Below are 26,239 nucleotides of genomic sequence, written 5' to 3'. Positions count from 1 at the left end.
ACACACATTATCAGTCACAAACAGCAGGTTAAGAGTTATTATTAATAAAATAATAGCCTAAGTGTATATATTTTCCAGTTAATAAAGGGTGTTTTAAGCTGAATGTAAGGTGGACTCTTGTAATTGCCGCTGGGGGGCGCCCAAATAAACAAAACTTTAATTCTAAAAAAAAAAACATTTTTTTTTTCAGTCAAACAAGCATCAGACTTTAATCTACACAGATTTATCTCTTGAAAAACTTTAATTGGGTGGGTAAAGTGCTTATGTTTATTTACAGTACGCTTGGATTTTACAATTTTGACTGAAATGGCCGATAATGCAGAGCTTACAGCACAGCTATGGAACTATTTTAACACAGAGTTTTAAAATAACCAAACCGATCGCATTTTCACGTCCTGTTTAACTCAGATTCTTTTATTAAACAGTGATAATGGAACTTGTGTTATAATCACAACAAACTGACAAGCAGATACTGTCTTGTGGTCCATCTATTATGACAAGTTGTCTACGCCCTAAAGAACGAAGCAACCAGCTGCAGGTCCTTACACTACCACCACCATGTTTGACTGTTGCAGTGTTCGCTTTATGGCAGATGTTAGAGGACTCATATCCTGCAAAAATGGGTGTCATATATATATATATTTTTTGTGAAACCATGTAAAATCAAAAAGTGCAATTTTGGTGAAATCTCTTTTATAGCACTCCCTCTAATGTAGTATTGCTTAATTAAAATAAGTATGACCAGAAATATTAAAATCTAACACATAAAAATATATAGAAATAGGAGAAGTATCTATCTATACTCTGTGAGAGAATGTATGCAGGATATAGTGTATATGTACAGTGAGTAAGTGAGTACATGAACAGTCCTATTCACAATTTTACTTGACAAAAAAAAACATGCACAGTGTGAACAATGAAAAAAATGTAGTTATTGTGCCTTTTGTCCACTTCCCCTGGAAAAGGTCAGAACACCATATATGGTATAACCAAAAAAGGTAGCTCTTTTAAAGTTGGTGTTTTTCATTGTTTAGAAGATTCCATGTGGAATGTTCTGCTTCATTTTTTACTTGTATTTCCATAAACTTCAAAACACCAAGACCTGAGTGGACGTTTCCTCTCTGAGGGACACTTCTGGGGTCCTGGGACTCCTGTTTAGTGAAACAAAAGGGCTTTGTGAGACTTGGCACGCTGAGGTGAAAAGGAAGTGATGTCTGTTTCAGAATCCGTGATGAAGTGCCTCCCTCTAGTGGCGCTCAAATATACAGCACAACAATGCTTCATATACTGTACCTACTGGACACTATAATGGAAACACTTTAGGGGTTAATTTGCTGATATATAACTTTTGTTTTGGTTATACTCTAATCATTTATATGAGGTCAGTTATTGTTAAACAGTGTCACCAAGAAAGTTATAAGAGAGTGGGATTACTGAGGAGGTGTTGAACTTGAACTTGGACAGTATAGAAAAATGCAAATTTTCTTTTGTTTGATCACAGACAGTATGAACCCAATTTATTGAGTTTTTTTCTTCTCAACTTTCATTTAATTTGTTGATATATATCCATTTCAGGCTTGCAACACATTTTACAAAAAGTTGGGATGGGGCAATTTAGGGTCAGAAAAAAACTAAATAATAATGTGATTTCAAACAGGTGATTGTTATAATGATTTGGTACAAAGCAGTATACAGAAAAAAAACTGTCTTTGATAATTTAACGTTTAAAAACAAATATAAGAAAATTTCATATTTTTCTTTCACCTATATATATATATATAATTAAAAAAAATATATATATATATATATATATATTTTTTTTTTTTTTTAATTATATATTAGTTTTACGCAATATGTAACAGGACACAAACTTTTCACTTTTTTCATGTCAGTCAATAATGTTTTTTGGTAAATGTGAGATGGGCTGTTGTGTTCTTTTTGGTCAGCAGTGTTTTTTTGCATTGGAATTCTCCCATGGACACCATTTTCACCCAGTCTCTTTCTTATTATTGAACCATTCAGACTGACCTTTACTGAGGCAGGTGATACCCGCAGTTCTTTAAATGTTGTAATGGGTTTTTTTGTGACCTCCTGGATGAGTTGTCCATGCCCTTTTGGAAAAAATTTGGTTGATCGGCCACTTCTGAAAAGGTTAATCAGTGTTCCATGTTTTTGTAACCTTTTCCAGACTGATAGATAATCAATGACTTTGTCAATGGCTTTCTGTTTTTGAATTTATTCAGATCATGGAATAATGTGTTGGTTTTTGAGATAGTTTAGCTTCATTTTAACAGTGTGATGGTCCATTCCAGATGCCTCCAAGCCCAGATAAGATATATATATATATATATATATATATATATATATATATATATATATTGTGGCGAACGTAGGGGTTTACTGGTTAAGCACTGTTGCTGTGTGTGTGTCTGTGTCATGTGGGGGGCCCCTGTAGGAGGGGCCGTGCAAATTTGGCGCTGTTCAGTGTGCCTACCCTGGAGTAGCAGGGTAGTCAGTTTGGCCAGAATATCTGAGCCAGAGTTAGTCTGGTTTCACTCTCCATCCATTTGTAAGTGAGCAGTTAGCCATTAAATAAAAAGAGCCATATTCTTGCAAAAATGCTCTTGTCCTCTTTGTCCCTATGGCGGTTGTCACAATATGAATCAGCATTTTTTGGGAATGGGTTGCAGGGCCAAAATGGTATTATTGTATATTAATAAATGAATAAATAAATAAATATTATTGTATATTAATAAATGAAATGTTTTGGGTTCCTATTTTATGCAATCAAATGCAAGTCAAAGTAAATGTAAGAAAAGAAACATTGTATTTAATATGGATTCTTCCAAACTGTGCCATTTTTTTCTGATTTGGTGTATGTGGTAGGTGTTTCTTAAAAAATGATCAGTAAATTAAAGTATAAAATATGGATTCTACTAAACAGGCCAGTGGGTGCAAGAAAAAAGTAGATGGATGGTGAGTATAATATACAGAGTGAATGCAGGTGTATTTTAATCAAATGTGCAGTTTATTTTCAGGACTTCTTATCATTTTAAGTGATGGAACCATCTGACTGTTAGAGGACCATTTGCATGGATAAATAGTTATTTTTCAAGTAACATTTTTCAGTAATATATAGAACATTTATTATTTGCTATGAACAATTAATAAAACACAAAACAAGGGAAAGAGTGGGCAACTAAAACATGTTTATTACAAATGATTCACTCATAATTAATCAATGTAATAAAAGGCTATATCTTACAAATATAGAATAGACTAAAATTAAAGTTATACATATTTAAACTTTAACATCTTGATTGTCCAGGAACAGTAAGCACTATACATCAGAATGAATCTAGAAACAGACACTATGTGCAACATATAGGTATACAGTATTCTTTGCATAGGTCAGTATGATCATTTAGAGCTTTGTGGTTAAAATCTCTCTCATCATTAAGTACAAAATATTACACACTAGAAGGATTAAAGCATTTAAAAACAGAAACAGGTCATTTATCACAGTGGATAGATTGCACAATTTCTCACTACATACAACAAACGTGACTATTTAAGTCAACCCTTCATTAACTGTGGATTAATACCACAATGTATACATCTGACTTGCACAATGACAATACCACAGTACGACCAAATAAGCGCTTGCTCCATCTGTTCCTATCAGACACCAAATGGTGGAACTGTACATTTCATCTTTTCCCATTTTTACCAGCCTGACCAGAGCTATTCTAGTCTAAGCTTGTTCTTAAGGCAATGGCAAGACAGCACCAGTCAAAACAAAGCTGGTGTTTACTTTCCTGTTTTGGACGGTCACGAGAATACAGAGACAATGGAACACATAGTTCTTCTACACACAAGTGAAAAAGGAAGAACGGACCACATACAGGCCTAACTGGACCACACTGACCACAGAACAGACACAGACTAAAGATTATAACATTTCTTCGATACAAATTAGTGCACACACTGAGGTACAGATCACTGTACACCATAAACAATTCATTCAATTCTTAACCCCTTTAACTTGAACCTGTACATCTTTAACAATCCAGTGGTTTCAGCCTAATCTCTAACATTCTAATATTAACATTTTGATACGACATAAAGAGCTATGTCAAATTGTTGAAATTGTTGATTTCAAATAACAGCAGATACAACCATTTACAAAAATAGTTGCTGCATTAATATAGTGTTTAATTGTAGTCAACAGCTACTCTGCAAGAGCCAACAACTGATCATGCTATATGGGTTACTTGTGTCCGATTGGGTGCATGTTTGTTTTGGGTCAACAGTTCTTCTGTTCTTTTATAGGGAAATGCAGCAGTTTCTGCAAAGCTAAAGCATCTTGTAACCTTTTCAATTATTTTCTCTCACAACTACATATCTTATATATTAATTTCATATAATTTACTGAATAACTCAAGGTAACATTACCAAATAACAGAACAAATACAAAAATGCAGAGAAACAATCCCCAAGTGGCTGTTAGGTGGTTGCGGTGTGTTTAAGCTTATTGCTATACTGTTGCTAAGTGGTAGTCAAGGACTTGGTAGGAGGTTGCTATGTTGTTGCTAAGCTGTTGCTTAACAGTTGACATCTTGTTTAGAGTGCTTGCTATGCTGTTGCTTGTGTGGTGACTACTGAATCCCAGATGGTTGCGGTGGGGTTGCTGGGTGGTTGCTATGCTGCTAGTAAATAGTTGCTAGGGTGCTTCTAGGGTGTTTGCTATGTCTTTCAAAGTGGATCCAATGCTGCTGTTAAGCAGCTGCTTGGTGGCTGCTGGGCAGTTGCTATGGTGTTCCACATGGGTTCTATTTTTTTATTAGGTAGGTATGGAGTTGCTTTGTTGTTGCATATGTTGTGATTGATATGCTGTAGTATGCTAAATGACTGCTAGGGTTTTGGGTTGCTAGGGTTGCTATGTGTCTGTGGCTAAGCAGATATCCCAGGTGATTTATGTGTGTTTTTCAGGCAGTTGCTTTGCTGGCATTAAGTAGATGCAATGATATCCCATGAGGTGTTGCTATGCCCTTCAAAGGAAGGCTGATGCTAAATTGTTGCAATGGTTCCAAGTGGTTGCTATATGCCTTTGGTCTCTATAGTACGTATATCAGTTGGTTATTAGATGGTTGTGCTGGCAGTTTAAGGGGTTTACACATACCCTGTCTATCAGCAGCAGTTATCTTAAGAGGTTCTCTTGTGGTTGGTTATTGTAAGGCCTTGGTTGGTCTGGTTGATATGTGCGTTAGTACTAATTTACAGGGGAAGGGATCCTACATAGTGTGAAAACACAACAAGCTCAAACGGGATCTGAAAGCACCTAACCATTCCCATCTTCAATCTCCCCTCCCTTCCTCCAGAAGAGAGACACCTAGCTTGGAGGTTCTGTTATGAGACTAGACAGTGCAGAGGAAGAGGCAGATGACGACATGTTTCTAGATTTGTGTGTTCCTGAGGTTCTGTCTGGTAAATGAAGCACGAAAAATTAGACTTTAAATGTGCAAGTTCATCAGAGTCTTTGAAACCAATGGCTATAAATGTAAATGCAAAGTGAATGTGCCCTAATGTACCATAAAATCAGTGAACACAAGCTGCATCACTGTTACATTAGAAAAATGTGAGTCATAAGAAAACTTAAAAGCACATATAAAAATATCTGACGTTTTCTCTGTATTGCAAATAGATCATTTCTTTTGTTAGACTAGGATTTGAATCAGTCTGAAAAATGTAAATCAACAAGAAATAAAATTCAAATGTGTGTTACTTTTTTGTTTGCAGTTTTATATAATCAACATAAAATCTAGTATCAAAGTGAACAGTAATCTTTCATTAACTAAAACACACAAAGTTCTCTTTTTTCCACTGTAAATTAATGCATGTTATAAGTGAGGAGTGATGCTGGTGGTTATGTGGAGGTTTTTCGAATGCTGTTGGCTGCTAACGTCTCCCTGCGAGTGGTGACGAAGGCCTGCTGTTTCTCGTAGTAAGCGGCCTCATTAATAAACGTGGGGTACACCGGACTGACACCTTCATACAGGATGGTCCTGCCATCAAACGTCTGGAACATCGGATCACCCGGATTTAGCGGCTCCCAGTCACAGTCCTGCAAATAGACAGATAGAGATTAAGAGAGAGAAAGTGAGAGAGGGGGTGAGATAAGGTGGAAGAGAATGTTTTTGGTGCTAAATCACTGAAATTTAAGTCAATGTGGGAACAGAGGGTCTCTAGGACCCTCTCACTGTAAAAACAAACAATAAGCAAACTCAACAGAGTATCATATATACAGCTCAAGAAAGAAATAAGAGACCACTTAAAAATTGTGAGGTTCTTTGATTTTTAAAACCAAATTTAAAACATCTGGAATATAATCAAGAGGAAGATGGATGATCACAAGCCATCAAACCAAGCTGAACTGCTTGAATTTTTGCACCAGGAGTGGCATAAAGTTATCCAAAAGCAGTGCGTAAGCAGTGTGGAGGACAACATGCATGAAAACTGTGATTAAAAAACAGGGTTATTCCACCAAATATTGCTTTCTGAACCTCTTAAGACTTTATGAATTTGAACTTGTTGTTGCATTATTTCAACCATTTCTCATTTTCTCCAAATAAATGCTTTAAATGGCAATATTTTATTTAGAATTGGGGAGAAATGTTGTCCGTAATTTATAGAATAACAATGTTAATTTTATTCAAACACATTTCAGCCACTTTATAGCAGTGTATTTTCATTCATTGCTACAAGACACATTAATTAGTCCCAGTACAACAAAAACACCAGTAAAAACTGCTGCACAAAATCAAGTGTGCACATTCGTCCCTGTATAGCAACCAGAATTCAGTCTAACTTCTGACTATCAAGTGTAAATGCATGTGGCTAAAATCTGATCTTTTCTAATTACATTTGTTGACATGCTGAAGGCATTATTTCCTAATTGAGGTCCAAGACCTTGTACAATCTGAGCTTTTGCAATGATTTTGCACAAGCCACATTCATTATTTAGTTCAATTGTTTTAATTTTGTAACAGAATAACTGTGCATTAGGATTTGCTGTGATTCCTGTTTGATTTGAGCTTACTATTCTCTGTTAAAAAGAAAAAAATAGTCAGCTATTTGGCCAAGGGAGTTTAGTCTTTTGTATTTGATTATATGTCTATATGTAAGAATCCTAATGCTCTCTCTCCCTCTCTTTTATGTGTGCATGTGTGTTTTGAACCATGGTTAATGTAATCTGTTCAGTAGAAATATGAGAACATGTCAGAACATGAAACCACACCACTTTAACAGCCCAGTGTGATTATGTAATACCTGCAGATGTGGATGAACCATAGCCGTGATGTTGCCGTTTGTGTCTCTGGGGTAGTCCATTCTTTCATGCACTCTGAACACTTCTACAGAACAAGCTGGAAACTCCACACCTGCAAAACACACAGAACACATACATGACAAATGCATATAAAGCTTATGTGTACATGCTTGTGTAATGTGGCATATTAAATTAGCTGTTTTCACAGGGACTGAGGGCTGTGATTTTACACAGTTGGATCTGCGAGTGTGTTTTTATTGTAAGAGGTCGCTGCTGTGTTTGCTCAGGTTTTCTCAGCAGGGTTGGGTTTACTCTGATTACATGTTTTTGAGGAGGCAGAGGAAAGAAAGCTGGTCAAATGTCCCTGACTGTACTCACTTAAACCTCATGGATACATACAGACATAATAGAACTTAAGAAAAAACACTATGTTTTCAGCAATGTACTCTTTCAGTGACTACATAATGTGTAGAGGTTATTGAATAATAAATACAATTTACTCCCTACTGTAGTTCATACCAAATGTATGAAGTTACAGTAAAATTTAAAGTATTAACTGTGTAATCCACAGTTGTTACTGAAACCATAGTAGATTCTAAATCAAAGCTGTTACTTAAAAATAAATACTAGTTACTGAACAATTCATACTAGTTAATGAATAATTAATATTAGCTACTGAATAATTTATAATAGATACTGAATACTGTACAATAGTTTCTAAACAATTCATACTAGTTACAGAATACTTTTAATTTCGTTTCTAAATAATCTACAGTAATTACTAAGTAATTAAGGCTAGTTACAGAATAATGTATACTAGTTACTGAATAAATCACAAGTAGCTTTTGAATTATACATACTGCATGCTACTGAATAATTTATAGTAGATTTTAAATCATGCATACATTAATACCTCTGAAATAAATGTAGGTAGACAGCTTTTATATATTTTAAGAGGTAACTGCAAAACATTAAAAAGTAAATGGTCTCTGTTGCATAAGTAATTATGTAAACTGTTCAGTAAGTAACTTTTTAAAATACAAAATTGTAGATTAATGACATCACAGTGGCTACAGCTATAGGGAAAATGCACATCCTTAACAGCTAAAAATAGAATTTACTCCCTCACTGTTCCTTTTAAGGTCTGTCAGGCGTAAACTGATGACACTGCTTGTCTGTTTGTGTGTGCATTTGTGTGTATGTCTATGAAAGAGAGAGAGAGTGAGAGAAAGAGAGACAGAGACTGACATATGTTCTCTGTATGAGCGATGCTTGATAAAAAAAATCAAATTATATAATGCATCATCACTCAGTTACATTACATAACATATGAGGTTTCTTTCTTTTTCTCCAGTAAACAAATATAGAAACTACATCTGTATCGTTTTTTAAGTGTATATTGCATTTTACACATTATACCAACAAAGTGTAAAAGGTACTTAATGTTCTCATCATGTTTATTTTAAAATGTACAGAATGTTATCTCAGGAAGCTAAAATGTATATATTATATGTTGTGTGTATAGCAAGCTACATTTATTTAAATGATCATCAATCTAATAATAGAAATTATTTTGTTAAATTCATATGTTGCCTTTCGCAAACTCAGGGACGCTTTACACTGCCAACAAAAAACAAAAAGAAGATCGAAACACATACACAGATTCCCAGTAGAAGGGGGAACAATAACTCCCCAGACCATGGTAGAAAATGACTTAGCTGGCCCAGGAGTGTTTATGTTTGGGGTGGAAAAGTTCTGCTCAGACCTGAAATACAATCACTATGGCAGCGGGTATGGGAGGGCTCCATGCTGTGATGTAAACACTCTGCCAGCCCAGGAAATGTACCAGCCATAATGTAGAGTCACTTTGGCAGCAGGCCTATGGAACAGGCCTATCAAAACATTCAAGCTCCTGGCAGTGGAACTGAGAAAACATACAGGCCATGCTACAGAATCACTCCAGTGAAATGAACGTACTGTATATAACCAAATGAAATAAAGGTTCACCAGACAAAACTCAATACCTGAATGTCCACATTATATTTATAGACGCTATGAATTAAGCATTGTACTGTTTGATTTCTTCTTTGCATTAGAAGCTCATGTTAAATCACATACCCTAACATCTCCCTTGCACCCACACATCACTTCACCTGTCAGACCTCTAATTCTTCTCTTCACTGCTGAAACGGAGGCTTAGTCCAATGTTAGGCTCAGCTAATGAAATTGCCATGTGGGTCAGCCAAACATCTTCCTGTACCAGTTTTCTTTCTTTGGAAAGTGTAGTAAAACAGTTCTATATACTATTATACTTTTAGTATATCTAAAAGTATAATAGTATAGTTATCTGTGTTTCTGAAGGTATTTCTGGTTATTATGATGAAAGTGCGAATGTTCTATGCGTAAGAGTATAAATGCTGCAGAAGAGTGCAGCAACATGATCTGTCCCAGTACTACTTTTCTGCAGACAAAGGCTTTGTAAATGGACTTTTTTTTTTAATCTATTTTCAAAGCTCAGTTTATTTACATTGCAACTTACCAGCTGTAAGCTGTTAACCAATGAATTGTTAGCTAAAATTACACCCTCTTTTTTCAAACAATATATGATGTTTTTTCTTAAAGGCCCTGGCAGTTTATAGCAAAATTTTGTACACTCGATTTTGTACTATGTTCAATTATTGACTGGACCTGAAAAGCTTAAATGGCAAAAATAAAGGGAAAAAATGGGTGTTCTAAAACTTTTTCTGTATATACAGTATATTTGCCCAGGAGACAGTTGCACACGATAGAGGTTATTTTCAGGAGATACTAGACTACTCAAATATGTCCTACAGTATTTCACAGACTATAAGGCACACTGTAAGGTGCAATATCAATGAACTTCTATTTTCTGGTCTATTTTCATACATAAAAAATGCATCAAACTCCTGTATAATGCTGTACTTCAGCAGAGTGCCTTTACTGCTCCGTACAACCTGACTGGTAGAATTCATACATAAGACACACCGAATTATAACCCACCAAAAGTCAAAAGGTCAAATTTATTACGTGCCTTTATATTTGCGTCACAAATTACCGTATTTTTCTTAAAATTGCTTTCACTTAAAATACTTTAATTTTCCCAAAAATTGACAGAGCGCCTTATAGTGTGAAAAATAAAGTAATGACTTTTGGACTCTAGTGGGTTCTGAATGATACTGAAATATTGAAAATGTGTATAAAATTTAGATCACCGTTATTAAGACATTTTCCATCACAATAATTCCTGATGTTGTACAGCCCGAATTATTCCTTTTCTCAAAGAGCTGCACTATGTAGCAGAAGCATCACATTGTAAGTATAAAAATATATATTTTTTTAATGTTTTAGCCCTGCATGGCCTTGTTCCTGCATTTTGTGAAGAGGTCCTCTCCCCTTACAGTCCCTCTCGTGCCCCCAGGTTTTCAGACAGCAGTGTGCTTACTGTTCCTTACACTACACTTTTCTCCACAGGTGTCAGGTCCCTCAGAGCTGTATTTTCCCTCTTCAATCCTGTTACCAATACAGCTATTTGTGTATTTGATTAATTTATTATATCTTATATTGTATATTATACTAGATTACACCATTGTTTTTCTACGTGCTGTCTTGGCTCCCACACAGTTAAACATAAGCAAGTGGAAAACACGTTGCAGAGCTCACAGGGAAGCATTCATCCACAGCAACAGCATGGCCCCAGCACGTTACAGCAGTATTCCAAAACTCAACGTGCTGCTAATGACATGGAAACTAACCAACTCCCAACAAGTATTCTATTCAGCAGACACAAGAGGCAGAACCAGACGGACCTTGGCTCTAGCTTCATGTTTCCGTAAAAAAGAAAAGAAAAAAAGAACACAGACAAAAAGTGTGCGTGCGTGTGCTGAGAGAGCAAAACACAGCTGACGTTACATGTGACTGCCTGAGGTTGCCTTTCTGTAGAGTCCATGTGAGCTCACAATAAAGGGGAACATAAGAGCAAAGGCCTGGAGAGAGAGAGAGAGAGAGAGAGAGAGAGAGAGAGAGAGAGAGAGAGAGAGAGAGAGAGAGAGAGAGAGAGAGAGAGAGAGAGAGAGAGAGAGAGAGAGAGAGAGAGAGAGAGAGAGAGAGAGAGAGATGAAAAAAAAACAGTCTCCAGAAAAGGTATAAATGTCGGGGTTCTAAAGTTCAAACTCCACACAAAGCATGGTGACTCAATGTACTGAATGTGCAGTTCTGATTAAGAAGCATGTCACTCGTTATCACGAGAGTGACGCAGCTCACCACAGGGCTGGCCAAGGGTTTGGCTTTGTGCACTGTGAAATTATTCACACTTTATAAACACGACGTCTCTGAAAATCTCAAAAGTATGGCACAGAAGCTCAGTAGATCTGTTGCATTGATGTGTGACACACATTATGCAACAACTTGCTTTTCTACTGTTGAGGCCTACAGTGGTTTTAATACAGCGTAATTAAACTGGGCTACAAATCTCCTCAACATCTTAATAATACATCTGGGCTCCCAACCACATGGCTTCCTTAAGAAGGTCCCCCAGAGGAACATAACAGCTTACCGGGAAATTGGCATGCTAATCTCTTATTAGCTTTTATGAACCTTACCGCTGTTAAACAGCTCAATGAAGTCCAGCGCGTGCTTCATTATTGCCCGCATGGACTCGAAGATGTTGCTTCTCAAAACTCCTTGTGGCTGAGGACCCACTTCAAGACCTAAAACACACAACACAAAGCACAGTGAAATACCTGTACTGTAAATTGTCCAGTGCAGTTCAAGGGCCTTAAGTAATGTTTGACATGGCCTGATATATCTAGAGTGGTCATGATACCACAGTTCTACTGATATCAAGTATATTGCAATGTTCTTATCAGTTGTGATATACAATGTAGTATCGCAAAGCTCTTATCAAAATTGTACAGTTCTACAGCAAAACAAAATGTAAAATAAAATACTAAAAAATACTTGGATTTTTTTTAGCCTTTTTAAAATAAAAACAATATTGTAAAATAATTAGCATCTTATTATCTCTTGTCATTTAAGCACTATACTCATCTTTAACAATTACATTAATTCTTCTGATTGATACATATTGATCTAGAATTTCTGAAATTAATGCAACACTGGATTAAAATAAATCTTGTGACATTGCAGAAGCTTATCAAAACAATGCCACAGCCACTTAGAGGGTTTGACCTTTTTATTTTTGTGGCAACATTTTTTTTTTGGTCAGGCATGTATGTATGTGGTGTATGTATGTATGTATGTATATGTATTTTTTATTTCAACTAAAAGCACTAAATGCAAGATGAAATGGGTTCCGTGAAATTTAAGATTAACACACAGTGAATCACATTTCATAGACAATGTTTCTTCTACTTATGCTGACATCTAAGGACATCAGGACTCTATCTCTAAGAAGATAATGTTTCTCAACACTTCTGCAAAAACTGTTTTACAGCTTTAAGAAAAATGGCTTGTGGAATGTAAATCTGAAGACAATGCAATGTTAAAGAAAGCTTTGTGTAGGTCCACAGTCAACATTTAGGGCTGTCACCTGTTAATGTGACTACAACAGGACTGGATTGTACCCTGAATTTAATCCAGATATGAGAGTAGCATGTTCTTCCAGTAAAATAGTAAAGCAGGGCTCTTCAAACCTAGTCTCCAGAATACTTTGCTGATTTCCCTGGTCAAACACATCTGGTTCAACTAGTCAATGAATTTCAGGGTTTATTGGATATATCTGACCGGGGAAACTACCAAACTGTGTAATACCGGCCCTGTTGTACTGCTCTTGTATAGGCAGCTATATTATCCAGCAAATACAGGGTTCAACCTCTCATACTTAGATAAGGAAGTGCATGTTTATGTTTTTTTAGTCTCTAGAATTAAGCAAACAGTCAGTGCCTTGAATGAGTGCATCCACCCCTGTATCAGCACGTCTTCTGCTGACTTAACAAGTTTAAAATGTGAACGTTAGGGGAAAATGTTCATGCATTTGGAGCTTAGTGTGGAGCAAGAAAGTTGGAAAGCAGCTAATCAGTGGCTTTTCTGCTTTGTATTTTATTGCAATGACCAGCAATACAATTAACATTCAGAAGGAAAAGAAAAATCTTCTCGATTTCATCATCAATTGAGGTGGAGCTACAGACATGCACAACTTATTTTTTAACCACTTGGGGGTGCACTAAATTTGGAATAGCAAAAGTGTAATATGTATATCACTTGTTTTATCAATATGCTTCAAGGAGTATAACTGTAAAAATGCTTGTAGATAAAATAAAAATGTGCCTAATTTAAAAAGCAGTCATGCCTGAACACTCTTTATAACTACAGTGTAAATGGGCAGAACTAAAGCATAAGTGTGTCACAAATCACAAAAGCGATCCTTTCTTTTTTTTTTTTTTTTTTTTTTGGATAGCCATACTGATAATGTGTAACTCTACCCATCTAGAGCGTCTATACAAAATTTAACATACATCATCATAAACCTTTTTAAATGTTTAATCAAATAATACCAAATGATTCATAATTTATCCAATAAAGTTTTACATAGTTATTACTATGACTATTTCTAAGACAAATAAGTTTATTTAATACGACTACTAAAATAAAGCTGACCCATTTAAAGAAAGCATTGTTTTTAGAGTTTTTTTTACTGTCACCAGATTGTATACTACACTAAATATATTGAGCATCACTGATCATGTGTGGCTAAAAGTGTCAAATCTTTGGAAACACTGAGAGGTCTGTCAATCTTTAAATTTAGCTGCACACTAAAGTGTGAGTCAGCATGTTAAAGGATGTTAACAGCTGAATATTTCAGGACTTTGTACTCACCTATAGGGTGCTTGGACACTGAGCGGCTGGTGGAATACTTGAGGTGAGGGTGCTCGTTCAGCAGTACCATGCAGCTCTCTGGAGCCATGGCTTTCTAGGCAAAAGACACACACACACACACACAAGCACAGGTGACACTGTAAGCTGACACTGCACTAACCCCTTTGACCTCTGCTATACAAGCCACAGTGCTGACATTATATGAACTCTGGGGTACAGGAGCTTGCAACCTGTGCATTGTAAGAAACAAAGCGAGGGATTGGGAGGACAAAAGAGGCAAAAGTGCATTAGAACCCTGGGAGCTACTTACATGATTATTATTATGGTGAGGATAAGATGATAGGCACATACAGCACATCTTGTCATAATAAACTTATAGCATAGATATAAACTAATATTTAAATCATACTAAACAAATGGTCTACAATTGCTGGTCTATTTAAGGATGTCAAACTAAAAAACTGACATATTCATTGCACAACTCACAACTGCTGAATTCATGAGCTGCTGAATTGACTTAAAGTGTGCATTCAGCACAAATGTATGGGACACACTGTGTAGGAGGGCCTGTGTATAGATTTGCTTTATGAACCATTTTTTTTATATCCATTTTCTTGTGCAACTTGTTTCTTCTGTCTCTGAAACACAGACTGTACAGAATGGACTGGAATAGTATGATTTTAAAAGGTTTATATAACATGTTTGCATGTAATATATACAACGTATATTATGATTATTTCTCTTTTTAATGCAAATAAATTAAGAAAAAAATAATTTAAAAAAAAATACACATTTACAACATCTAATCTGACAAACAATGTGTCTTCTGCTTATGCTAACATCTAAGGAGACATTTCTCAACATTTCCACATAGCCTGTTCTACAGCTTTAAGGAAACTGCTTGTGGAATGTAAATCTAAAACTATGCATTGTTGAAGAAAGCTTTGTGTAGGTCCACATACATCATTTAGGGCTGTCACCTGTTAATTTGACTACAATGGGACTGGAAAGGACCCTGAATTTAAACCAGATATTAGACTAGCAGGTTTTTCCAGGCACTTCAGAGCTAGTCTACAGCACATTTTGTAGAACTTCCTGGTCAAACAAATCTGATTCAACAAGTCAATGTTTTTTTTCAGGTTAATTAGATATGTCTGAGCAGGGAAACTACCAAACTGTGAAATCCTGGCTGTTCTTGCCTGCACCTGAGAAGCCCTGTTGTAATGCTGTTGTATAGGCATTTATATTTTGCTAGCCAGACAAAGAGTTCAGTATATACAGGGACAGAGGTCAGTAAAGTTAGACTTTCCCTGCTTATTTAAAGTAGTGCATGTGTATAAATGGAGAAGGTATTACTGGAATGTTGTGAACACAATTCCAGACAACTATGAAAACAGGCTGGCGACAAAAGCCGGGCTCCCACTACAAGAACTTTAAGAGTCATGAGATTGTTGAACTGTACACACTGCACAATTTGTTGTCTTGGAAACTTTTAGCAGCTGTGGTTTGACACAGGGTCACAAATTACAATGTCTTGTATCTTGGAGGAAACCAGTCTTCCTATTCTACAAAAACACGTTTTGCCATGAAAACACATGCAAGAATTAAGGTGCCATGCATGAGGCATTTTTTATTCTTCGAAAATAGATCTCTAGTAAAAAAGGAGTCATACAAATACAAAATATGTGTAGATACCTAGGCAGAGAAAATACCTAGAAGACAAAGAAAAAAAATGTTTTTCAGACACAACACATTTGAGACAACCGAATTTAGAGTCCTATTTTAGGGCCCTATTATAGCAATCTATAGCGCAAGGTCAATTTTGTATCATGCAGCTAGATTTAGGGCGTGTCACCTTGTGCGTCTCAAAACGTGCAAAAAGCATGTACTAATCCTCTTAATTAATCATGGTTGTGTTTTGGGTCTAACGTGAAATAAGTCAATCAGTGTGTCACTTGCCATACCCTTTAACAAGCAGGTGTGCTCTGACTTTGGCACGTTTGTATCTTAACAGTGTGGAGATTTGTGCGTCTCAACAGAGGATACTGAACTGTGCGTTCAAGCTGTGAAGGTACGCCAGCAGCCCATTTAAGGGAATAGTAATGTTATTTTTTTCTTTATTCTGTTAAATGTTTTGTTAAAAGTCGGGATTGCGCTCTGCAGTGTGTACTTGTGTGTGTTTAATGAGCGTGCGCACACTGGGACTCTGAAGATTGACTGTTGTCTAGGTTAATTTCAGTCAGTGGCACACCTGTGTTTTGCACCATCAAAATAGCAACAAGCCAGAAATTAACCTGAACACACCTCACTTTAAGACCACCACACCCATCAGTGTAGATTTATTCCTAAACTCTGAAGCTATTTTAACAGTGCGGGCACAAGGCGTGAAAATAGACTGTTGATGGGGTAGCAAAGGTAGCAAAGAGCATTGCACCCCGCCCTGTGCATGGTATACGATGGGGCCCTAAATCTGCTAGACACTTGTCAGGGGCTTGAGAGGCATTGATGATCACTCTGCGTTCACTTAGATCTCACAGTAGTTTACACATAGCTACTAAGCGAACTACGATTTGCCTTTTATCTGGGTCTAAGAAAAAGCAGTATCTCCTTAATATCTAGCAGGCACTACAAAATAAATCAGCACAAATGTCCAGTCTGAACTCTGCCTCCTTCACACATTTTGCCGCCCACATTTCGACCAATTTTCTTGTAAATCTTGATTCAGCCACTGGAACATTTAAATGTTCCAAAGTAAAGTGAACAGCCTTTCTGTGCGTTAAATGTCACAGTAGTTTTCAGACAGATGGGCCCACTATTTACACATCATCTTCAGCTGTTGAAGCTCTTACTTTAATGTACTGCACCATCTGTAGGTTGAAGTGGTCTGTAGAGCTCTCCAAGATGAGGGTGGAGCCCATGTTGGATGTCGTGTTGTGGAGGTCAAAGATGACATCGTAGGCGTCTGGGCTACCCTTTGGTCCAAAGATCTGATTAATTTCCTTGGCTCTCTGAACTTCATATGGCAGCCCATCTCCACTCGGTGTGCTGTAAAAAGATTGGTATGCATTATTAAGCAGAATAGTCCACGAAAAAAATATATTGTAGAATGTATAGTAGTATGTAGTTAAAATAATGAAAGAATATGAATTACACTAGCACACCAAAAGTCATGGGATAGTGTAACCTCAGGGGATGGCTTGGGAATGCCCACACCTGTATAAGTTATCTTGTGTCATCTTGTGGCTTGGCGACCTAGATTATCAGAGTTTAAGCAAGACCTGATAGTGGGTGCAGATGGATGAGCCATTTCATTTCTAATGTTGTCTCAGCATTGAACTTTATCTTTCGATCCTTGATTTACATGTATACCAGGAATACGCAATAGAAGGCATTCTCACCCACAGTGGACACTGTAGTAGGAGTTAATATCTGTGATCAACGGTGTCTGGAATGGTCACAGTGAACAGACAAGCAATTTAGGCAAAAATCACATCCATAATTAATGTAGGAACACCACAGACATACATTATAGGCTATTGCAGTGTTTGTGGATGCCATGGGACATGGCAAAAGTCATGGGATATGAGGCTAGCTCCAGTCTCATGACGGGTAGCATATCAATACAAGAATGTCTTTCATTTTGTCTGGAGAAGATCTCACAGCTGTAGTTAAATGATCAGCAAAATACCATCTGTTTGCCCTGAAATGGTTAACTCCTAGTACTGACTAACTGCTTTTAGGAAAGGGGGAGCTCCAATAGCAAAATGTGTTTAAAATGTAGCAAAGATACCCTATATGTATGGCTGATTTTTAATAGGTCCCTGGGAATTGCAACATTGAAAGATAAACATCAACCAAGGTTTTTAATAGGTAACATTTTGTTTCCACTGAGCAGTTCAGTGAAATATCGGCAACATTCATCATGATCACTTGTGTTCCTTAAGAAATGCGCATAGATCTCCACCCCAGCTGTCTCTTTTGCACTGAAATGTAATATATGACATACATAAATTTGACAATCAATGTGGTTAAACAATGATGAAAAACATGTATATCATTCTTTTTTTTAATTAAAAATTAAATGAATTAATTAATAACATATGGTATCAATTACGTCACACTATGCCAACGAGAATGTTTGGGCAAGAATCCAAATGCCACATTTGCCTACTGCTGTGTAAGTGCTCCTGCCAAAAGCAGTAAACGTAAATGCATATTTAAATAGACTGTACCAATGCTTTGTCAACATGTAAATTAGACACACAAAACACCCTTTCAGCATACACCGCTGCACATGCACCCTGTATACAACGGTTTGTATTTCAGTGCTGGAGAGCCCAACTGTATTTTAGAATTTACAAAGGTGTTTCATTTTAAAAGCTTCAATTCATCACAGTCTGCTGCTTTCAAAAGGCTTTGTATGGCCCAGGTGAATGGTGAGTACATCATTTTGCCTTTTAAAATGGAAAGCATCAAAGCTGTACTTGAAGCACTTAGGTAATAAAACAATAAAACATTAATTGCATGTATTGTGTTTTTAAAACTGCACCCAAATGGGAGTTTGACAGGAGAGCAGAGAGGTAATAAACATGAGATTCAAAGCTCAGTGACATGACTGACTTCACTTGTAACATGTAGGCCTATAGGACAAAGGGACATTTGGCCTCAATACTGACATAAACTGAACAATTTAAAGAGTTATACACTTCTCCAAAACCTGATTTAGGTTTTAGGAACTGCACAGAATAATACAATTTACATAAAACATGACACTCCATCAAAGGAGCCTCTAATGTCCAACATAGTCTTACCAGGCAGGGTATGCAATGGACAAAGCCAGATCGGTGCCATAAGCTTTTTGAGCTTATGATACAGCTTGGCTCAACCCACCTTCCCTCAAGATCTATGGAAGACATAGATCTGACTCTGTTTGTCAGAACAACACAGTCCCTTGCTGTCTTTAAACGTCAACTAAAGATAAATATTTTATCTTCTTAAACTAACACTTGAACACAATTAAAGCTTCGTGTATCTTTCTGATTATATTCTCTACAAACTAGACCATCATTTATATAACAAACTGCATATAACACAGCCTTTGGTCTAAGTCATTGCATTGCCAAACAATTATTTCTGTATACACAAAGGCACAAATGCAGACACTTTTTAGGTATTTAGACTGAGTTTTGTGCATAGTTAGTTACATTCAAAAATATGTTGTAAGGCATTTCAAAATGCAACACAAGCACAAGCTGCATTCTGAGCACTGCCATAAGGGGTACTACAAGTTTAAGTTGCCTTTTTCCAATCAACTGTAATGGAGGTAGCCCTATCCTGTTTATAGGGGTCCTGAATGTTTTATCCACCACAGTAATGTAACACATTTGACCTTTTACTTTTTCTACAGTCAGGCAGTGCATGTGTACATATATACTAAATATACACACGCATGTGTATATGCAGATATACATGCAGAATTTAGGCCTTTTTTCCTTACTCAGTTATTTTCTTTTCAACTCATTTAGAATGGTTAATTGTTATTTTTTTATTCCAATTACTTAATATATTCCTAGCACGCGTTTTGCCATCCAGTTTGTCCTATTGCAAGAGGATTGTGATGAGCACAGCCGTGTTTTATACATTTCCTCGTTAAATCATTTGATTTGGTTCAGGTGATCACCTAATCAGAAGCACATTAGGTAGAATGATGTGTACTTGAGTTGGAATACTTTGGAAGTGGTGTCTTAATTTGATTCCAGAGCTGTATATTGTATATGTGTGTATGTGTATATACAACATACATTTCCCCCATGATATTGGCGCTTTAGAGGGCATGGTTTGAGGTAAAGAGTGAAACTGGTGGGCTATATTTAGCCTTTAATGTAGTGTCCCAGAAACAGGTCGCCTGCTCTGCTCTGCTCTGCTGAGGTCTTTCACTCAGTAATCCAAGTCACGTTTCATTCACAAATGTTTCTCACTAACGTCAAGCCACAGGATCAGGCGAGCAGCTGCCACGCTGCTGCTGTTGTTGTTACGAGGCTGCAGTTACAGTGACTATATGCTAGGGGTCTTTAAACAGCTGACAGGAGGTAGTTAAAGAACCTAAAGTTCGTAGTTCTGTTTTCAACGGTGTGAAGTAACTAGGTTACGTGGCGGTTCGCTGCTAGCTTACCATGAAGAGCGGAACACGAATACAGACTGACTCGGGACTGAGCGAGTGGGAGCTGGTTTAAGAGGATTTAAGGCAGGCTTAGAGCTTAGAAATAAATAAACATGTGTAGCGTTAGCTAAGCTTAACTACGGCTAGTGTTACTTAGCTAGCTAACTAGTTAGCTGTAGGGCTGCGTGCTAACTAGCTAGCGCTAGGTTAGCTAACCTGGTTCTCCGTGTTTACCTGAGGTTTTCCGGGGTGAAGGCTCTGTTGAGGTCCGTGTCGATGTACCTGGAGCATTTCTCCACGGCTCTGGGGTTTGTTATGAAGGGTCTGGCGGTCAGTCCGCTCCTCTCGATCTCAGCGCGGTTCTTTATCCACATATTGACCAGAGTAACCCCGGACATCTCGTTGCCATGCGTGCCGCCGAAGATAGCAACCCGCCGGGCTTCAGGAAAACAAGAAGGGCTCCCCCGCGAGCTCATGGCGAGGGTCTGTGTCACCTGTGGAGGAGGAGGAGCGAGTACAGCGCAACAGCTATAACCCAGGCTGCTTAGCTCTCAATCAGTCCGGTCACTGGACCCCCAGCCCTGCTGCCGCCGCCGCTGCTCCGGCTGGACTGGTCGATGTTGTTGGTGAGCGCTATTATATAACAGCCCTGCGCGCGCGCTCCGCTGTCATGCTCCCGCTCGGGGCATTATTATTATTATTACACACCGCCGTGTGTTGACGAGCTCCGCTCGGCTCCTCCTCCGGTGGGCTGGGTTTACAGACACCGCCTCCGCCTGTTCCCACCCCTCTACTGTTGCTGCCCTGACTCGGACTCTGACACACACGGTGCTGCAAAACAAAGCACACAGCAGAGCTACTGTCCACTACAAAGAAAGACTTTTATCTATTTTTCTGATGGTGCCAAGCCTCACAAGCTCTACCCCGGTCTTACACACGAGAGCTTGTCTTATCCTAAAGTACAAAACGTCCAGTCCGAACAACAACAACAACAAAAAAGCCACAGGGTACAATTTCATTCATTCACAAGTTATAAGGTACATTTATTAGGACATTTACGCATCAGGTGTCAGCAGTGCAATACACTCTCAGGAATAAAAATGTGCAAAGCAGTCACTGCAGCGATACCCTCAATGGTTTGTTTTTTTGTACCTTCATTATGTAGAGCTTAAAAGAAAGAGAAAACAAATACAGTCCATTCCAAAAGCACCGGAGAAGGGAAACCAATTGGTTTATTTCTGCGGTAGACTGCAAATATTTGAGTTTGAGACTAAAATATGAATATAAGACAAAAGTATTTGCATCTGGAACCTATGAACTCTCTAAACCCACACACATCCTTTGAAGTAATAAAACATACCAGTCCTGAATAAAACTTTTTAAAACATTTCCTAACCTTTTGTGGTAATCTCTGCCTCTGCAGAGCCCTCTCAGGTACAACTATAGGCGAGAATGATGGAGGATAACACAGACACCTGACAATATGCAGATCATAAAATCAATAATACCACCCCCCTCTCTGCTGACATCCAACCATCTGGGTCTCCCCCCTATCAGAGGCATACTGCTGCTGCTGCTGCTCAGCCAATCAGTTCTCCCTCCTGCCCCCCCTCTAAACCCATACATCACCCAGTGCCCCTCCCAAACTATCCCTTCTATTTTTATTAAATTTGAGCTGAGGGTAGAGTGGAAAGAGCCAAAAGTGATGCAAAAAGCAAAACTATTTGCTGGTAGGTCCTTAAAACAAGTAGAAAATGTAAAATTGCAAGTAATTATCTTGTGATTTTCTCACATTGATCTCAAAATAAGGAGTAATGGGCATTTTGACTATTCAAAATTGAACTTGATGCAATATGATGATATTTTTGCAATATACTAAGTGAGTATTCATGGAAAGCATGTGCTTAGTGCATAGTTGCATGACCTTTTTAAAATTTCCCTTGACATTCACCCCAACCTGTGCTGCCAGAACACGTATCACAGGCACAGGGACGATTCCCAGATGATTCGTTATAAAATTGAAGTACATCACAAACAGACAGGGAACTCCCTTTCTTGCCAACTACAGATTTCAACACAACACACATATAGGCCACTTATGGTTAAAAGCCAACTATTTTTGCCATTTCTAGATATGCACTATTTCCAATTAAATAATTGCTCAGAAGTGAAACACAAGGCCTAGTGGTGTAATATTTATCAGAACTACTTGCACATATGAGATGGGCTGACTGTGGACACATTCTCTTAGTAGCATATTTAAAACTTCAAATTTGCTTTTGGTTTTTCAGACACTGTAAATTCAATAGCTTTTGTTGCCCTTATATGTAGAGAAACATTCTCTGTAAGACTGAGTAGTGGTTTGGTACCTTCAGGGTATCATTGAAAAGTGGTCTGGATTAATGGTCTTAGAACAGTATTTTGTATCCCTGGTCCTGGCAAACCTGCCCTGCACTTTTTTAGTGTTTTCAATGTTTACAACATGATTTCTATTATGTTTGAAAGTCATTTTATTTAGATTATTTTTTATTCTTACAATTTAATATGGGCTATTTAGATTTAGATTAGGTAGCCATATTTAAAAATAATTTAACTGAGTGTTCTATTCTGCGTTTAAATAAATGTTTTCATTTTGAAGTTTTGAAGAATATTTTATGACACTTTCATTGAATAAATCAGTGTGATTATGTATTAGTTCAATTAATATGTTTAATGCATTGTGTTTAATTTTTTGATTTTTTAAATTTGTTTTTGGGAAAGTCTCAGATGTTAACACAATGTTTTTGTCTAACTTATAATATTCTAACAAATATTGTGCAAGAAATGTTCTAAGAACCCTGTTATGCAAACCATTTTTGCGTCATACATTTTCCTAAACCATTATTTGTGTAACTTTACAGGTTAAACTTCCTGGAAACTTTGCTGAACTTTCTTATAATGGACAAGGGGCCTCCAGGACCATGGTTGAGAAACACTGCTGTAGAACACATACCTCTCAACACTGTCAGTGTGCTAAAAATAAGGTGTTAATGTGCTAATACGGTAAGACAACAATGGCTATAGTTTTCCAAATCATAATAAGATATGGTGCAAAAAAATATATTAATTCTGAACAGCACGTCACCTGCTGATGTCAGGCTGCTTGCATGATGCCTTTAAACTGTGGACAAGGTATTGTCCAGTCATCTTGGGCAGTAGTACTATGTGGACAGAATTCCATATAGTTATCCGAACATGTGTCTGAACATGTGTTATGTGCCTTATCATAAGTAACAAAGAAGTGACACAACAGTAGACATTTTTATTGTAATGTGTTACCCTTTATTCCCATTATACAGTACAGCAATATTGTTCCAGCATTTCACAGCTACTCAGTATGAGTAAATTGTGATATTGTTTTCAGTTAATGATATACCTTTAAAACATGCTGATTTTTTTTCTAAACTTTGCTCCTCACTGTACTTATGTGCAGAATCACAGACACATGTCCTGGTGGTTCTATCAATTCATTAGATTTTAGCAGAGACACAAGGTTTAAAAATTACCAGACATACACAGACTATACTTCTCACACTTCAGGTTTTATCATGCAAAGTATTAAGGACCCTTTAATTGAGGATAATATACACAATATCACTAAAGCCTTTTACCAGGAAAGGAAAAGTCTCCATCCTGTGAGATTTATATTTCTTTGGTTGGTCAGCATCTCTCTCATGGTTTTATAGTATGACTCATTATGCACAGTGACTAGGGGTGCACTTTATTTCCCCTAGACTGGACACAGCCCTGCAATCCCCTTATTTCTAAGAGTGACTCAGTGCTTCAGGTTCAGTTCAGTGCAACATGTAATGTGCTCTCTTGTGAACTGGTCATTTCTGGTTTGCATTAAGTTTACTGGATAAAAAAAGCTTAGAAAAAGAGGAAGGTAAAAAAAAATTGTTTTATTTAATTTGCATTCAGGCTAATAATAGAGATGTAAACAAAACATTCAGTAATATTCATAAAACATGCTGCCTTTCTTTACAGTGATACAGTGGTGATGAAAACCACAGATCACAGTATCTACAGTTTCACATGTACAGTCTCGTTAAAAAGTTAGCACATCTCTTATAATCCTTTGTCTTTTTAAACATATGGGCAACATTTGATCTTCATTTGAACAATACAGGAGATGGAGGTAATAAAACAAAATACATAAAACTAAGGAAATGTCTAAAGAAATGATTAAGAGGATTTCTAAGAAAATTTGCAAAATAGAAATCTAATAGAAATTGTATTTTTGGGGGGGTAATTTGGAACACACCCACACCTATTACTATTTAAATGCCTAAAATAAAATAAGACTACAGAAATAAAATTAAAACACAATTTAAGGAAAAACAGAATATTTTATATTCAATATATTTTTAAGATTTATATGGATGGCTTTAGAGTCATAATCTCTTTACAGAAACTCTATAAAAGCACTGATGGCAAGCACGTGTTTAGTATTAGTAATATAACTCATATAGTACATGGGATTTTACACAGGTGGAAAAAAAACCTGCTTGTAAAATGATTCGACTCAAGATTTTGGGGAGAAGAAAAATCACCTGTTTTTTTCGTAATCAGCGAAATTATTTTGTAATGATTATTACAAGATAATTAATTAGATTTTAAAATCTTGTCAGCCGCATTACCTGCACTACCCTTTAGATGGCACCAACACACCATTCCCTATGATTTCCAAACCATCACTGATTGTGAAAATTTCACACGAGACCACAAGCAGCTTGAACTGTGTGTCTCTCCACTCTTCCTCCAGACTCTGCTCCCTTTGACTTTCAAATAAAATTGCAAAATTTACTGATGATCAGCGATGGTTTGGAGAGTCATGTCATCTGCTGGTGTTGGTCCACTGTGTTCTATCAAGCTTAAAGTCAGTGCAGTTTTGTTTTCCCACAAAATCTTACAGCACTTCATGCCTCCCTCTGCTGACTAACTTATATGTAGATGTGGAATTCATTTTCCAGCAGGACTTGGCACACTGCCCATACTACCAAAAGTAGGTACCTATTTAAAATAAATAGATCTTATATTATATTCTAATTTTCTGAGACACTGATTTTTGGGTTTACCTTGGCTGTAAGCCATAATCATCAACAATAAAAAAATTAAAACAGCTTAAAACAGATCACTCTGTTTGTAATACATCTCTATAATATATGAGTTTCACATTTTAAACTGAATTACTGAAATAAAGTAACTTTTTAATGATATTCTATTTTTTTTAGATGCACTAGTACAGCAACTGTGAATTTCCATTAGAGTAGTGCAAGCCACTGAATCAACATCCAGCAGCACTGGCGTATAAGACCATTACAAATTTAAATACAATGTCATTTGTCTAAAAATGCACTTTTGCTGTTGTGGCTAAACAAGTGAAAAGACTGAATCATATTGTGCTTTGTTGGTATGTCCACTGGGATGATAAAATGTTGAGGGTTTAGTAAATAGTTGTTTTTTAATGGTTTCATCTTTGGAATGTAGGTCAAAAATACATTTAGGCTAATTAGTTTATGCAACATTAAAAAAGTGTCAAATTAATAAAAAACTGGTGAAAAAAATCTAAGCATTCTGTATTTTCTTTGGTTTTAGGTAAATATGTTTATTTCGGTGCATCCCTAGCTCATATAGAGTCCGTTTGTAACTGTCCACCATCCTTGTTTTTTAACATACCATGAATTTAGGAATTTATACATTGTGACAAGCATCAATGTGAATCGACCAATATAACCTTTTAACACTGACTTCCAATTAAATTAAAGTATGTTTTCTTCCCCCTTTAAAGCTGGTATTGTGGAGATACAAGGTAAAAAAAAAGATCAGATTATGCATTTTACTATACTGTTAAAGAA

The 26,239-nt window shown here is 36.9% G+C and overlaps 1 protein-coding gene across 1 annotated transcript; it reads right to left on the bottom strand.

Moving 5' to 3' along the window:
• Positions 1–4,879: 4,879 nt before the first annotated feature.
• aspa (aspartoacylase) lies at positions 4,880–21,035 on the bottom strand. Its single transcript, XM_007260372.4, has 6 exons — positions 20,577–21,035; positions 17,032–17,227; positions 14,183–14,276; positions 11,947–12,054; positions 7,330–7,439; positions 4,880–6,124 (listed from the first exon to the last, which is right to left on the bottom strand). The coding sequence occupies exons 1-6, from the start codon at positions 20,816–20,818 to the stop codon at positions 5,927–5,929; spliced, it is 948 nt and encodes a 315-aa protein (XP_007260434.1). The 5' UTR covers positions 20,819–21,035; the 3' UTR covers positions 4,880–5,926.
• Positions 21,036–26,239: the final 5,204 nt, after the last annotated feature.

This window comes from Astyanax mexicanus, chromosome 1, assembly GCF_023375975.1.
Source record: "Astyanax mexicanus isolate ESR-SI-001 chromosome 1, AstMex3_surface, whole genome shotgun sequence".
Taxonomy (NCBI): domain Eukaryota; kingdom Metazoa; phylum Chordata; class Actinopteri; order Characiformes; family Acestrorhamphidae; genus Astyanax; species Astyanax mexicanus.
Note: the sequence above shows the minus strand (reverse complement) of the source record. Positions and strands in the feature narration are given on the sequence as shown.